The sequence below is a fragment of the Rhinoraja longicauda genome, chromosome 37 (genome assembly GCF_053455715.1).
Source record: "Rhinoraja longicauda isolate Sanriku21f chromosome 37, sRhiLon1.1, whole genome shotgun sequence".
Classification (NCBI taxonomy): domain Eukaryota; kingdom Metazoa; phylum Chordata; class Chondrichthyes; order Rajiformes; family Arhynchobatidae; genus Rhinoraja; species Rhinoraja longicauda.
The window spans coordinates 52922-69278 of record NC_135989.1 but is presented as its reverse complement, the minus strand read 5'-3'; the positions used below and the strand labels follow the sequence as shown (position 1 = coordinate 69278).

General features: G+C 51.5%; 1 protein-coding gene across 1 annotated transcript in view; it reads left to right on the top strand.

Moving 5' to 3' along the window:
• The window catches only part of LOC144610556 (adhesion G protein-coupled receptor E5-like), a 53928-nt gene extending 41680 nt beyond the window's left edge, over positions 1–12248 (top strand). The window contains exons 6-8 of the mRNA XM_078429362.1: positions 9282–9373; positions 10989–11157; positions 12102–12248. Of these exons, the coding sequence (XP_078285488.1) occupies positions 9282–9373; positions 10989–11157; positions 12102–12248 (408 nt within the window). The remainder of the gene's footprint in view (positions 1–9281; positions 9374–10988; positions 11158–12101) is intronic.
• The last annotated feature ends 4109 nt before the right edge of the window (positions 12249–16357 follow it).

Here is a 16357-nt window from a genome sequence, read left to right as displayed (position 1 = left end):
TTTAAAGGGGACAATATAAAACAACAGTCTACTCGGTGTGGAGGGGGGCACGTCCTCCTAGCAGCTTGCGGCTGGGTCCTGCTCGCCCACCCGCACGTAACGGTCTCTCCATTCTCCTTGATATACCCGGTAAGTCTTTCAGTTTCCCTGGGGCACCACTCCGGCAACCGCACCTCGGTGAGGTTTAAAATCACCGAGGCTACCGCATAGTGCACCCCCTGGTACAATACCTGGTCAGTCAGTATCAGTACCAGGCCATTCCCGGGCCCCTTAGTGGTTTTTGGGCACTCACCCTCCTGTGCTACTGCCAGCGGAACTGTGGGTGGTGTCATGCGTGGTCTGGTGATGAGTTCAGTGGCGTTTACCGGGATCGGGGAAAGGGGGACCCCACAAGCCCGCGAGCTAACATCCCACCTCATCCCCTTACCGTCATCCTGCCACTGTCTCTGAAAAAATATGCTGTTGCCCGTGGGGCAACGATACCTCGAACCCCACATACACATATAAATCCCCTCATCCGGTTCCCACCATTTGTCCCAACCCACACTCAACTGTTCTTTAGTCCCAGAAATAGTTCTGTGAGTGTTGTTGTTAAGTCTCTCCCACTCAACAGTGGAGTTGGCCATTGTCCTGCTCGTTATCCTCAGCCACCACCGCCTGCTCGCGGGGACCTTCCCCGTGCATACCAGGCAGATCCTTTTGCCAACGGTGGCGCTGATCTTTTGGGCGATGATCTTGATTCTCGGGCACAATAATGAAGAGTCCCGATAAGCAAAACCTGGGGCACTGGAATACTCTGAAGAGTTCGATCCCAGCCACCCCGGCCACCGGCCTTCATGGAAGTAAACTGCGGTCTCCTCCGCTTCTCTCCTTCCAGTCCCATCGGTCGCGATGGGAGCCGTGTCCCCGGAGCAGCCGTAGATGATGATGTCCTTGGTGTGGCCCCGATAGGTCCACCCACATCCGATCGCCGTGGCAAAGATCCACCATACGAGTGCCTCCTTCCACTCCAGAAAACAGATAAAGAAGAATGGTATAGCCAGCCTCTTGGGGAGCGCTTGGCTTTGTTAACGCCTCTGCGGGCGGGTCTCTTGACCCCCAGCCTGCACCCCACACCCACACATCCTGGACGCATCAACTTTATTTAAACGCTAACTATCCCCACAAAACTTATCTAAAATACTTAAACTTATCTAAAATACCTATCCTTATCTATATTACCTAAAATATCCATATCTATAATAGCTTATCCTTATCTAAATTTACCTAAAATATAATACAGTGCCGCCTTCCCCGGGCGGCTCAGCTAATCCCTGTCAGGGCTGCAGCGGGTCGTCTCCTGCGGCTGCACCACGCTGTCTCCCACCTTTGATCCTCCGCAGCCTGTCGCTGCCTGGCGGGGGCTAGGTCCCCTCCGGGACGTAAGCTCCCTCCTCCCTACTTGGCTCCCGTACCTCGGGGCGTGATTGACCTCTGGCCAAAACTTCCTAAGTTGGGGTTTCCTGCTGGACCTACGGAGGATCACCTTAGGCACTGCCCCCTGGACAGCCTGGCTGAGGACCGGTTCCTGCCGTGCCGCAGCTCGGGTACCCCCCGCAGCTGCCGACCCTGGCCCCGCCTCATCCAGCTCTGCCCCCTTGGTGCTGGGTATACCCACGGCATCCGGCCTCACTCTACCTGTATCTACAGGTGGTGAGCCTTCGCTCGCTACCCCCGCCTTCCTGGTGCTTGAGTCGGGGACGTTACTGTCGTCCCCCTCCGACTCCTCTTCCTCCGTAATGGGATCCAGCCCCTGGTCGAGCTGATCAGGCTCTTCCTCACCTGAATCCCACCCAAAACGGGAGACCCTCCATTCCTGGAGAATGTCCTCCCCCCTCACGCAGGCAACCTTGCCTGTCTGCGTGACCTGCCTCATCCTTGGCTGTGAACGCGCGCCAGCCTGTTCCTTCCCTGTGAACCCCGCCAGTGCGAAAGGGACCCCCGTGGACAGGGGAGAGTCAAAGGGTTCCTCTGTGTGGACCACGGTGCATGAAGCCCCCGTTTCCAACAGATAACTGCCCCTTTGCCTCTCCACTACCATCTCAAGCGGTCTCTTCCACGCATCGTAGCGGAGAGGACACAGATAGGCAGGCTGCGTGGGCTGATGTCATTGGGGAATGTCCAGTGCCCCCCTCGCACCCGGGGAGCCGGTAGCGACTGCCATCTTCCCCTGGGCGGCCATGAGGGACTGCATCACCTCGATCATCGTTTCGATGATCTCGGGCTTAACTGGGACCTCGGTGCGCTGGGTGGTGCCAACCCTATCTTCCTTGGTGTGGGCCCTGCAATCCTTCTGCCAGTGTCCCACCTTACCGCACCTGAAACACTTGGACTGTGCGGTAGGGTTACCCTCCTGTCGCCACCCCTTTTGGGCCAGTGCAGTAGCCTCCGCTACGTGCACCTTCCCTTTTACTAACCGGGTGGTCGTACTCCGGGTATTCCTATACCCAACCGTGAGACGGTCCAAAACCGCCTCCTCCGTGCTATTTGTGGGATCAAACCAGGCTTTCGCCTGTTCCCTGACGGCCGCCAGGCTGTTTGATACCAAACATCGGAGCCACTGGGCTTTCCCATTCCCGGCCAGGTCATCCCGCGCGGGGACGTGCGGGCAACTACTCTGATATACTGTCCATAGTCGCGCCGCAAAAACTCTTGGGGGTTCACCCTCCATCTGGAGGGTCTTCCCTAATCGGGCAAAAGGACCCTCATCCCCCACCCCCAAGACTTCCAGGACCTCGTCCCGCAGGAGATCGTAGGTCCTGGTCCCTCTTTTACTCTCGTCTGAGAGGCATTGGAGGATCGAGCTGTCCAGGGAGAACAGCAACATTTTTGCCCGTTCTCCCTCGTCGCAACCGTTGATTGCGGCGGTTTGCTCGATCTCCCTGAAATGTATTGAGGGGTCCCCTGATCCGGACAATTTAATTACATGCCCAATCATAGCTCTTAAATGCTGGGAGCTGTGGGGCACCATGATCTCGCTCTGAATGGGTCCTGTGTCCCCATTCTCCATGGGGGGTCCCCGTCTGGTTTCCAGGACCGGGCACATGGGTGCCGGTGCCGAGTATTCTACCGGGAGCTCCTCTCTCTCTCTTTCCCCTACACTACCCCTTTCCCAGGATGCCTCGTAGCTAGGGGGATCGCGGAGTTTGGGGGCTGAAGCTACCATGGTCTTTCTAGGGATCGGATCCGGGACCTTCACACCCGCTAGTGACTGGCCCGCTGGGGGGTTCATTAAACAAACCAGCCCGCTTGCTTTATTTAAAGCACTCCGCAGACCCTCTATCTCCTGCAGGCAGGCCCCGTGGTCGGCCCCTTCCGACCTGTCCTCCAAAACCATTTTATAGGCTGCCCTAACTCCCTTAAGTTTCTCTTCCTGGGTCTCCAGCTGGTGGCTCAGGGAAGCGCACTGCTCCCTGAGCTTGCCCCTACTGCGCATAGCCTCAGTGATCTGACACTCCATCAGCTCCACCCTGGCTTCGTGGCGGTTGGTCACGACCCGGCGCTCCTTGTTTAAAGAGTCCAGAGCCTCAATCAACTGGTTCCCACCCGCAGCCTTCTCCTCTACCTCCTCCTGAAGGTCCCTGATCTGGGCTGCCTGTGCCACAACCACACGGTCCAAAAGCTGGACCTGCTTTTTATAGCAGGTCAGCCAGACCGCCTTCTCTACAGATTTCTTATGGGCTGTACTGGCCGTCCACCGGATCACTGCATCCAGTGGGCGCTTGTCATCTAGTAACGCACACATCCATTGTTTGGTGATATTCACCTTACTAAACACATAGTCCGCAATGCCTTGCTCTGATCCCTTGACCAGGCCGTGCACACTGGTTCCCCGTGAGTGGTTCGACCCACTCACCCCTTACGGTTCTAGACACTGGGCTTAGATGCAGGAGCTCTTATAGTGCAGAACAAATTCAACCAGACCAGATTTTAAAACCAGGGTTTAAATGAAAAAGGCTTTTATTCAGCACTTGGGACTATTGTCCATGAATACTTATACAGTTCTATAATACATGTCTATGAAACACATACCGAATCACACGAATACTTATAACTATGAATCATAAAACACACACAGTTCTATAAGGCATATACACGAATACCTTTTACTTATGAATTCTTAAACACACAGTTCTGCAAGACACATACACGACTGTAAGATGGGGAACGCACAACGCATCGCAACCTTGACCAACACATATTTTAGTACACACCCAACGTTTATTCACAACCACCCTCCCCTCTACACTAAACTATGTCCAGGATATGTAGGATTTGGAATGCATGCTCACCATGGGGCTATTTTATTTCGGAGTCACGTGAGTGACTACGTGAAGACCCCGTCCAGCACGCATGCGCGACATTAGCGTTCATGCAGTGCACCCGCGACGAACGGGAGTCCAAGGTGCTCCCGCTACAATTTAAAAAGTCGGGCCGACAGGTAAGTTCTACTGTGGCCGTGAGTATTTCTCTGTGGTCTGCTTTAGGAAGCATTGGCGACCCCAAGATGAGCAAGACCAGAGCAAAGAAAATTGCAGCTCGCCCCCGTTCGTTTTCCGTTCAGGAACGTTCTTTGGAGGGGGGGCAAGAGGCGGCAGCAACTACCGAGCCGAGCCCAGCACCGCTAGTGCAGCCTGAGCAGCGAGCTGGAGGTACCTGCAGCCAGAACCGGGCGGTAGTGTCCGACGTTTCGGATGAAGATGTCACACCGCTACAGAGCGGCACTGGCAGCCGCCTAAGCCGAATGGAACGGCTTATGGAGCAAATGCTCCAGCGAGATCTGCTAAGAGAGCAGCAAACTCGCCAAGGGAGGGCTCAGAGCGCCCAGGCACTCCCGCAGTGCCCTTTAGGGGCACTGGCCATTGCCTCACCTTCTTTTGAAGGCAGCATTGGCGACCAGGTCTGGGCTGGTCAAGAAGAGGAGTTGTTGGCTGAAGATGTCCGGAGTACGCAGAGTGTACAGGATCAGGAAGAGCTGCTGGGTGTGGTCAACCGCTACGTGGTCATTCCACGAGGGGGTCGGCCTTTAGAGCCGAAACTTGCAGCCAGCATTGACCACCTGTCCTCAAAACCCCTACAAGAACGGGTGGTCAATGAGGCCCTTGAGCTATACACTGCCCCAGAAAATTGTACATCATTAAATGTACCAGCTGTAAACAGCCAAATTTGGGGACATTTGGGTCAGAATATCAGGAACCTGGAGTTGAAGCTCCAGAAGATCCTTAAACTCCTGACTACAGGGATAACATCATATGCTCGGTCCATTGATGGGGTGGACATTTCCACAAACCAGCAAGACACATTAGCTCTGCTGTGCACCACCCAATACCAGATAAATATCCTACGGAAGGAAAACATCAAGCCTGCCCTCAACCCTAAGTTTGCGGGACTCTGCAAAACACCGGGTTCAGAACCTCCAATTCTGCTCTTCGGAAAGGATCTTCCAAAAAAGGTGAAAGACCTAGAGGAAGAATCCAAGACCTTTGGTCTCGTGAGGGCAGGTTTGGGACCGAGCAGACCCAACAAACCCAGGCGGCAGTACCTCACGGCGTCCACCAGTCATAGACCACCATATGGGACTGGTGAAAGCTCGGGGTCCGCAACCATTCCCCGTAAGCCTTTTTTAGGCCAGGGCCCAGAGCGGACCCCATGGAAAATGCGCCAACAACAACAACAACAACAACATCAACGTCAACAGCAGCCCTCTACAGCCCAGCAGACACCTCATCGTTTAGCGAAGAGGCGGAAGAAAAATTAATACCAATAACCATGGAGGTAGGTGGGTCTGGTACCTCTCGGCATATGAGCAGTAGGGGCTCTATACTATCAGGGGGGAGATTGCACTTGTTTTTGGATGCATGGGAAACCATTACTAATGACAAATACATACTAAACTGCATTCATGGCTATAAAATTGACTTTGTTCATGAAAACATTCCGCCAGTTCAGCACATACCCCAAAGGGTATTCACCCTCTCAGTCAGAGACAAACAAGAGGGTCAAGCTGAACTTGTGAGGCTACTAGCAAAAGGTGTCATTGAAAGAACAAAACATCAACCTTTGGAATTTGTGTCTAATATTTTCACCAAAACTAAAAAAGATGGTGGATGTCGCATCATCATTGACTTAACTACGTTAAACGACTCAGTTAAGTATACACATTTTAAGATGGAAACTTTTGAAACCGCCAGACTTTTGATTTCTACAGGTTACTTTCTAGCAGGCATTGATTTAAAAGATGCCTACTACTCAGTACCCATACACAAGGAGCACCGTAAATATTTAAAATTTATCTGGATGAAACAGCTATGGCAATTTAAAGTCTTACCAAATGGACTAACCTCCGCTCCAAGGTTGTTCACTAAAATCTTAAAACCCGCCTTGGCGTTATTGAGGAAACAAAAGCATATAGTCATGGCATACTTAGACGACATTTTAATAGTAGGAAAAACCTTGGAGACAGCTATTTTGGCAGTAGCAGCCACCAAACGTTTGTTTGAAACTTTGGGGTTTGTCATACATCCAGATAAATCCAATTTTACACCGTCCACTACCATGGACTATCTTGGATTTACGATTGATACTGTTCGCATGGTTGTAACTCTGCCAAAGGGGAAAGCATCACAATTCGCACTATCATGCCACGAACTAATGCATACGGCAGGTAGCTAGAGTTATTGGTAAAATGGTAGCAGCCTTTCCAGCTGTACAATTTGGGCCTTTGCACTACCAAAATTTACAAAGAGCAAAAGTGCACGCACTAAAGCAAAACTCAGGTCACTTTGACCGAGCTATGTATTTAACTGCTGAATCCATTACAGAGTTACAATGGTGGACAAGGAACATTAGCCTCAGTTCCAGTCCCATAATTATCACTAACCCAGTATTAACCATTCAAACGGATGCCAGTGCTTTGGGCTGGGGAGCAACTAACATGCAATCCAGCACAGGGGGCAGATGGACTAATTCTGAATCATCTTGCCTACAGACACGGGGTATCAACTATTTAGAAATGTTGGGTGCGTTTTATGGTTTAAAAGCATATTCATCTAATACGCATCATGCACATGTCCGGTTGCAATTAGATAATACCACGGTGGTGGCCTATATCAACCACATGGGTGGTATAAAGTCAACATCGTGTGACAAATTGGTCAACATAATCTGGCAATGGTGTGTCGAAAGACATACTTGGTTATCAGCAACTTACCTACCAGGTAAGCAAAATACAGTGGCAGACACCAGGTCACGCAAATTTAACGATAACATCGAATGGATGTTAAATCCCAAAGTATTTGCCGAAATTACAAAGCAATATGGCACACCAGATATCGATCTATTTGCATCCAGGCTGAATCACCAGGTACCAACGTATGTCGCTTGGGAACCAGACCCTGAGGCAGCAGCAGTTGATGCATTCACGCTGTATTGGGGGAAAATGTTCTTTTATGCTTTTCCTCCCTTCTGCCTCATCAGTCGGGTATTACGCAAGATTCAATTGGATTCCGCTTCAGGAATCTTGATAACACCCGACTGGCCTACACAGCCATGGTTCCCAGTGGCCCTCGACATGGCTGTCGAAACACCGTTGGAATTCCCCAGCAGTCCGGAATTATTAATCCACCCAGTGTCAGGCATTAGTCACCCGTGCCATGACAGAGTCAATCTCCTGGCTTGCAGATTCTGAAAAGACCTATACTGGGCCTGGGACTGTCTGAGGACGCCATCAACATGATGACCGCATCCCACCGGGAGTCCACCAGGCGACAATACCTGACCAACATAAGAAAATGGGAACGGTATTGCTCCAAAACAGGAACTACCTACACTACAGCAACACCCACCAGTGTTGTAGAGTTCCTGGTTGGATTACATCGGGAAGGACTCAGCTACAGCGCCATAAATACAGCCAGGAGTGCGTTGTCAGCTTATTTGGTTCCAGCAGCAGGACAACTGGCTTTGGGGTCCCATCCACTAGTAATCAAAATCATGAGGGGCATTTTTAACACTAACCCCCCCAGACCAAGGTACACTCAGATCTGGGATGTCAGCATTGTGCTGACGCACCTTAGGGGATGGCCACCACCCAGGGCACTCACGCTGGAACAACTTACACTGAAATCAGTCATGCTCATGGCACTAGTGTCAGCTCAAAGGGTACAATCCCTCCACCTTCTGAGGCTGGACAGCATGACAGAGTCATTGGACTGTTTCACATTCCACATTCAGGGACTGGTCAAACAAACTAGACCAGGTACCACGCCTCCAGTTATGGAGTTCTGGGCATATTCATCTGACCCACGGCTGTGTGCCAAGACCCATCTCGCCAATTACATAGACACAACACTCAACTTAAGAGGGAGAGAAAAAGCCTTATGGATAAGCCACAAGAAGCCTCATGGTCAGGTGACGAGCCAAACCATTTCAAGGTGGCTCAAGCAGGTGCTTAAGTCCGCGGGAGTCAATACCAATGTTTTCAAATCTCACTCCACCAGGGCTGCATCTACGTCGGCGGCAAGTCGAATGGACGTGCCTATGGACCATATTCTGGCCAGAGCAGGATGGTCCTCGGAAAGAACTTTCCAAAGGTTTTATAATAAACCGCTGGCGCAACCTGCTACATTTGCAGACAGAATTTTAGAGTCTGCAGATAATATTTAATTTGAGCCCTGGGGAGCTCTCTGTTTTTTGTTGTCATTAATAAACCTTTTTTGTTCACAAACAGGCTCTTTATTGCGATAACATACTTCCTCCCTCTAAGGTCTTCAGACAGTGAGTGAAGCATGAGCTGGTACACGGTTCGGAATCACAGAGCTTTGAAGTCTTCACGTAGTCACTCACGTGACTCCGAAATAAAATAGTAAGATTAAATGAGAACTTACCAGTTCGAAGTTTGATCTGTATTTTATGAGGAGTTACGATGAGGGACTACGTGCCCTCCGCTCCCACCCTCTTTTATACAGATCAACTGGTAATCAAGTTCTTATTTTTTCTTTACTATATTTATTTCAATCGTTGTGTTTTTTCTGTGAATCCACACCGCTGCTTTGAAGAATGTCGCGCATGCGTGCTGGACGGGCTCTTCACGTAGTCCCTCATCGTAACTCCTCATAAAATACAGATCAAACTTCGAACTGGTAAGTTCTCATTTAATCTTACTATTAAAGATCACATCAAGAAAATATTATTTCAATAAACCACTACTTTTCTTGGAATAATGTGGCTTTTTCTTTTCTTGGAAGGTCAATGGAGGATTTTTTATTATCACTGTGTTGAAACTGGCTGAAAAGTTTTCAAGTGTCAATCCTGATATGGGCCAGTTGAAGAACATCAGGTGAGAACAACTGGTCTGGCTGCTGGTACCTTCCTTGGTTGATACGGTATCTTGGTCATGCAAATGGCCAGCAGTCCGTCTGTCTTTTGTGTTTTTTGTTGTTTTTGTCTGAATTGTAGTTTTAATATGGTGTAGGGTTTGTATGTTATGTGGGGGGTAGGGGGTGGGAGGGAACGGGAACTGTAAAATTCTCTCTCCCGAACGGAGACGCGACCTTTGTTTCTGTGTCGTGCCCCCGTTCCCGTTGCGGCCTACCACCGGCCATGCACCTGGGACCACCTGAGGCTCTGGTTTGCAGAGCCCGCGGCCCGGACTCACCACCTGCGGCGCTGGCTGCCTGCGGAGGCTGCAGGAGCGGCTGCGACTTGTCTCCGGAGGCTCCGGCGCGGGCCGCGTGGACGTCGGAAGCCCGCAGGCCCCTGGGTGGGGGCCGACATCGGGAGCACCGGCAGCGGCAGCGACAGCGTGTTCGCCCGCCCCGAATTGCGGGGATTGGGTCGGCCTGCCGCGGACCTTTCCCCGTCCGGCGCGGCCTGAAATAGGCCGTGGACCTTTCACCGTCCGGCGGGGGCTTCAATGTCGGGAGCCCCGACCGCCCCGACTGCCCCGACTGCCCCGACGTGGCAACTCCAACAGCCTGACCGCGGGAGAAGACGGCAAGGAAGAGAAAAATACATTTTTGGCCTTCCATCACAGTGAGGAGGGACTGGAGGAGACTCACTGTGATGGATGTTTCTTTTTGTTTGGTGTTAGTTGTGATTGTATGTGTTTATTGATTATTCTTATTGGTCTTATTGTTTAACTGCCGGTAATGTTTCATTTCACTACACATTTATGTGTATGTGACAAATAAACCACTATTGACTATTGACTATTGACTATTGACTACTTGCACCCTACCCATCCTTTTTCCCATGATTCACATGAAGCTGCTGATGCTGACAGGTCCTAGAGTCATACCGCATGGAGACAGGCCCTTTGGCCCAACTCGTCCTTGCTGACCAAGATGCCCCATCTAAGCCATTCCTGTTTGCAGTTCTGATTTGGGATTCGCGCACTAACAGATGTTGCCCTTTCCAAACTTACGAAAAGGGGAAATAACACCAGGCAGATGGAGAGGGCCTTGACGGTCGCAGAGAGAACAGTTGGCTCCAGGGTCATAGGTTGGGTACCACATGTGGAAGGCCAAGCATATGAATCAGTCAATTGCCATTCCTGTCCTGCTATCTGTCGAGGCATCTGAATGTGTGTTGGAGATGGGCATACTCTGCTTACTCAGCATTATTCTGGTTGAAACAAACATTTCTCAGCAGAGACCAACATCATATTTTATTATTTTCCAATAAAGCCTTTGACATTTGGTGTGCCACAGGTCATGCCTCACTTATTGTATCAGCTGACTGGCTGATATCTCTACCGTTGCAGTCTGTGCATTGAAGTCTCGCTGTTTCATTTGATGGGGATTTCAGGATTTTAACCCAGTCAACACAAATAATTGCGAGAAAGGATCCAGAAGCAGCAGGAAGTTTATATTGCACTTTAAAGTATGCACTGCAGTGAGTGAGACAAAGCAAAGTATTGCCTTGCATTCAGCTTCTCGTGCTTCTCGTTTTAGGGTCTTTACCTTCACCGCTGTTGCTCAGCTCTGCCTCCTGGGATGTACTTGGATATTTGGCATGTTGCACTTCCAGAAGGAAACAATTGTCATGGCCTACATCTTTACCGTGATCAACAGCATGCAAGGAATGTTCATCTTCATTCTGCACTGCCTCCTTAACAAGCAGGTAAGTCCCCTTGAGAATTTGTTTAGTGTGTCCAGCACCGTTCACTCAAACAGTATGTAGATGGCCAACCAGAGAGAGGGCAACCCAACCCTGGACCTTCCATTGGGGAATGAGGCAGGCAAGTCACTGGCCTGTGTGGGCATGCATGTTGTGACCCGTCACCAGAATGATGGACTCAAGTCAACGATGTAGCCATGGGCACTCACATAGGCCCCAGCTGTGCCTGCCTTTATTGAAAATGGCAGCTACAGGACTAATAATGTTATCATAGAAGGGGTTTTTAACTTTTCAACTATTAACTGGGAATATCATAGCGCAGAAGGTTTAGACAGGGTAGAATTTGTCAAAGGTATTCAGGAACATTTCCTCAGGCCCTTCATCAAAGAAGGCAACGCTTGATCTTGTCTTAGGAAATTGGAAGTGACAAGTGGATGAGGTGTACATGGATGAGGCTTTTGGGACCAGCGACCATTGTTTATAAGGTTTAGATTAGAAGTTGGAACATTTTGTTAAAGTTGTAGAACATGTTGGTGAGGCCACACTGTACTGTCTTCAGTTTTGGTCACCCTCCTCTCGGAAGGAGGTCATTCAGCTGGAAAGAGTGAAGAGAAGGTTTGTGAGGATATTGTTCAAACTTGAGTGGGGTGAGATATTGGAAGAGGTTGGGCAGGCTAGTTCATGTAAACCTCCTTCACACCCTTTGCAAAGTTTCCACATCCTTTGTGTAATGGGGAGACAAGCAAATGTATACAATACTCCAAATGCTGCCTCACCAAAGTCTAATAAAGCTGCCTGACCAAGTGTATCCAATAACCTTGTGGGAACCAAGGGAAAAATGGGTGCCCACTGGTTGGCATGGATATCGTGGGCCGAATGGCCTGTTTCCATGTTATAAGGCTCTATGACAATGATGGACAACATTATTAGCCATAATATCTACTCAGCTGAATGTCACAGAGGAATCTGTAGATGTCACAGAGTTCCAGGGTCTGGCAGATATTAACAACTACTGGGTCACCAATACTGAGCTCAGTTGTGGAACTGAGAATGGTGTCAGGTGCAGGGTGGAAACTGGAGCAGGAGCTACCTAGGCAGTGTGGCTGACTAATCCACTCACTGCAGATAATGCTGGAGTGACCCTTTGTCCTGGTGCTGAAATCTTGCCTTCTGCTTTGGCAATAAGAGTGAGGCAGCCAGAAGCCAGCAGCTGGGGGCCTGGATTGTGAGCTCCATGGACAGCCCTGGTGTAATGGCCACTGGCAATGGTGTGGACAGGATTGTACACACTCCATGTCACCTTGTCTTTCAGGTGAGGGATGAGTACGCCAACTTCTTCCTCCGTTTCTACCGATTCAAAGACTCAAAATACTCTGAGTTTTCAACTTCTTCGACGCAGGTATGGTTATGATTAGTCAAATGCTCTGTCTGTCATGGGGGAGTGATTGTACCCATGTCCAAAGTGATGTGACCGGATAGCTCAGCTACGTTTCTCACTGCGTCTCTGTACACATGACTATAAGGACCAGTACCATGACCAATTCCCATTAAGTGGCCTGTTTTCACCTGTATCTCTTCCGTAAATGGGCTGTTTTTAGCTGTATCTGCTCGAGGGAACCTGAATCTTCCAGGATCAGTCTTGATTGATTGAATTGAAAGATACAGCAGGAAACAGGCTCTTCGGCCCACTGATTTCACTCTAACCACCAGTCACCCGTTCATACTATATTCTATGTTATCCCATTTTCGCATCCACTCCCTACACACGATGGGCAAATTTACAGCGGCCAATTAACCAACATGTCTTTGGGTAGGGGAGGAACGTGGAGCACATGGAGGAACCCCTCGCCATCACAGGGAGAACTTGCACATTTCACACAGAGAACACCCGAGGTCAGGATCGGACGTGGGTGTGTGGCGCTGGCTGTGAGGATTTGATTATTTTCGAAGGATTTGTTTGGCGAGGACAAACGAAAGCAGTCAGAATTTGCTTTTTGGACTTCTGTCGGAAAGCAGAGACTCTCTTTGTTGAAAGAGTCCTCTAATTGGGGAGGATTTGTTCGTGTTTTCTGAAAGTCGTAGGAGCGGCAGTGGCTGGCGGAAGGCCAAGTTGCACTTGAACTGGTGGGAGCTGAGTCTAGAGCGGTGTTTGTGGTCTGTAGCATCGGAAAGCTCCCTCCCACACCGACTTTGCCCGGTCTAGGTGTGCCGGGTAAGTACGGCAACAGTGCATTGGATTTTCGTTGAAGCCGGGAGGGCGACCGAGACCTGGGGAAGAAGCCTCCGGAAGCTCCATTTTCTACGACGGGAGGATTGGCACGTACTTTTCACTATCTTATCAGGAGGAGACTGCTTCTGTTGCTTTGCCAGGAAAGCCTTCACAAGACTTTAAACTGCTGCAAATGCGTGGAGGTGCAGCAATAGCAGAAAGACTGCTTTGACATAAAATACTGAGACGTTTTGTTTTGCTCCATGCCCTAAAGATGGCGGCCCCTAAGAATTATGCAGCTGCCGTACAGTCAGCAGTCTCCGTGACTAAGGGCCATGAGTTGTTGGGGCGTATACATGGGGTGAAAGTGACCTTGCAGGGCAACATTACCTTCAAGGCTGTGCTAACCGCGCTGGGGGAGACTGTTGGCAAGAAGGCCATAATGGCAGGCGCGGTGGTCAGTGGGAAGGCTGTTGTCATCCTAAAGACTGAGCAGTCGGTGGCTACCGCATTGGAAAGGGGGATCACGGTGGCTGGGATTTACTTGGCGGTGGACCCATGGGGACGGCCCGTGCTGCCGGTCATGCTGTCCAACGTTCCCCCTTATGTTCCGGACGCGCTCCTGCTCCCACATGTAACTAAGCTGGGGGAGGTGCGGTCTGGGCCCACCAAACTGTTGCATAGGTTGGATGATCCCGAAATGCAGCATGTATTAACGTTCAATCGCCGTGTGTACATACAGCTGGCACAGGGGATTGATATGGAGGGGAGTTTTGAGGTTGAATGGGAAGGATTCTGCTATCGCGTGTTTTGGAACACGGGCCAAGCACGCTGCCATGCATGCAAAGAGGTGGGGCATTTCCGCAGGAATTGTCCCAAGCACCGGGCTGCCAGCTCCACCAAGGTGGCCCAGGAAGGCAGTGCTGGCCCATCTGGGGCTGCTGGTTCTACCACGGTGGCCCGTGATGACTTTGTTCCCTTGCCCCCATCCTCCATTCCCACACCACCCCCATGTCCCGTACCTGTGGCGGAGGATGCCGGGGCAGGGTGGGGGGTGGATGAGGGGCACTGGGAGAGACAGAAGAGTAAAAAAGCTTAATGGAAGAAGAAGAACGTTCAAGCGGGACGCCAGGCAGAAGGTCACCTTAATGAGGGTCCCCCGGCAGTAGATATTATCGAGCTCGCCTCTGAGCCTGAGGGTCTGAAGGCTGGAGAGGATGAGCAGGTAGATGGCGGGGCGGAGGAACAGGCTTCAGCAATGGAGCTGACTGTACCACCGCACGCTAGTGGTTATAAGAGGAGGAGGCACGGGTCCTCTGACACGGAGAACGGCCCTGAAGGTCAGGGGCGACCTGAAGGGAGGTGTTTCTCCCCTGTTGAGGCAGAGTACCCAGTACACGCTTCCTCTGGGCAGGAGGATGCCTCTGTAGTGCAGGGACCACCTGAGAGTGGTGACACACTACCCGAGGGGGCTGTTCCCCCAGGGATTGCGTCCGCTGGTTTAGAGGGTGACCAGGGGAAGATTGATGGGGGGGACTTGAGTGTGGGGGTGGGTCCCCAGCCCATGATCCCCGTTGAGGCTACGAGTCCTATTGAGGGGTGTGCTGCCCCATCGGCTGAGGGAGCAGGGGAGACTCCGGGAACATCGCCCCCTGAGGGCCAGAGCGAGGTGGTTCCCCTGGTGGTGGGGGACGGGGACTCTCTGGGTGACGGTGCTGGGCCGGGTGCCCTGGGTGCGAAGGAGGACATGGTCGTTTCGGATCGTGTCCTTCGGTCGGACTCCAGACGTACCCTCTCACTGCCCGCCCCGGAGACTTCCTCCGACATCACTGCCCCCAATCCGGTTACAGAGGGCGGTGGGGGTGTGCAGGAGCCTGGCCATTTACCAGGCAGCTTGCCACAGTTAGAGGTACCGGTACCTGCCCCCGTCACTGATCCTGGGGGTGGGATGGTGACGGAGGAGGGACCGGGTGATGTGGCCGACCCGCCCACCTCACAGGGAGGGGTGAGCGAGGCGGCTGGGAGTCAGAACTATCCAGACTCGGGCTCAGACATTGAGTGGGAGGAGGAGGGGGACGTGGAGTCCAGCGACAGTGAGTTGATGGACTGTCCCACCCGCAGCCCCGTGTCTCGGCTTGTTGATATCTGGGAACTCCGGAAGTTTCTGAAGGACAGCAGAGGGAAGAGGAATAAGGCAGATCTGGCTGTCGACCTCTGGTCAGACCTGACGGTACCCTTGCAGTCCATTTATGCCATCCTTCAGGAGGAGGGGAACATAGCAGGTGTATTGAAAAATGAGCGGCGCCAGCTCCAAGAGCTTTTTAAGTCCCTAAAGAAAGGGCAGAGGGCTCGGGGAGGCTCCATTCCGTCAAGGGGGGCTGGTAAAAGTTCTTGTGCGCTTTCAAAATGAAGCTCACTATAGCCAGCCTGAATATTAATGGGGCCAGGGAGTCTCTCCGTAGGTTTCACCATCTCTCGGTGCTGAGGGACGGGAGGTACGCGGTGAGCTTCCTGCAGGAAACACACACTGTGACTAGTGACGAGCCCACCTGGCTCCTGGAGTGGGAAGGGGGGGTCTACATCAGCCATCTCACCTCCATCTCGAGTGGAGTGACCTTCCTGTTGGCCCCATCTTTCCAGCCGGAGATTGTCAAGGTGCAGGACATTGTACCAGGCCGGTTGTTGTATCTGGCCGTGCGCCCGGATGGCGTGCCGTTACATTTTATTAATGTGTACGCCCCCAAGAGTGGTGTTATGCAGACGCGGTTAACACAAGAAGTGACCGCGCTGTTGAACACCATCGATCGGGGGGAGTGTGTTTTCCTGGGGGGTGATTTTAATTGTACCCTTGAGGCGAGAGATCGCTCTGGCATTCAGCGCGATCCGGCAGCGGTCAAGACATTAAGGGAGTTGGTGGATTCTTTTGAGCTAGTAGATGTTTGGAGGAATTTCCATCCCAACTCCGGCGCCTTCTCATACAGGTTTAAGGGGGGT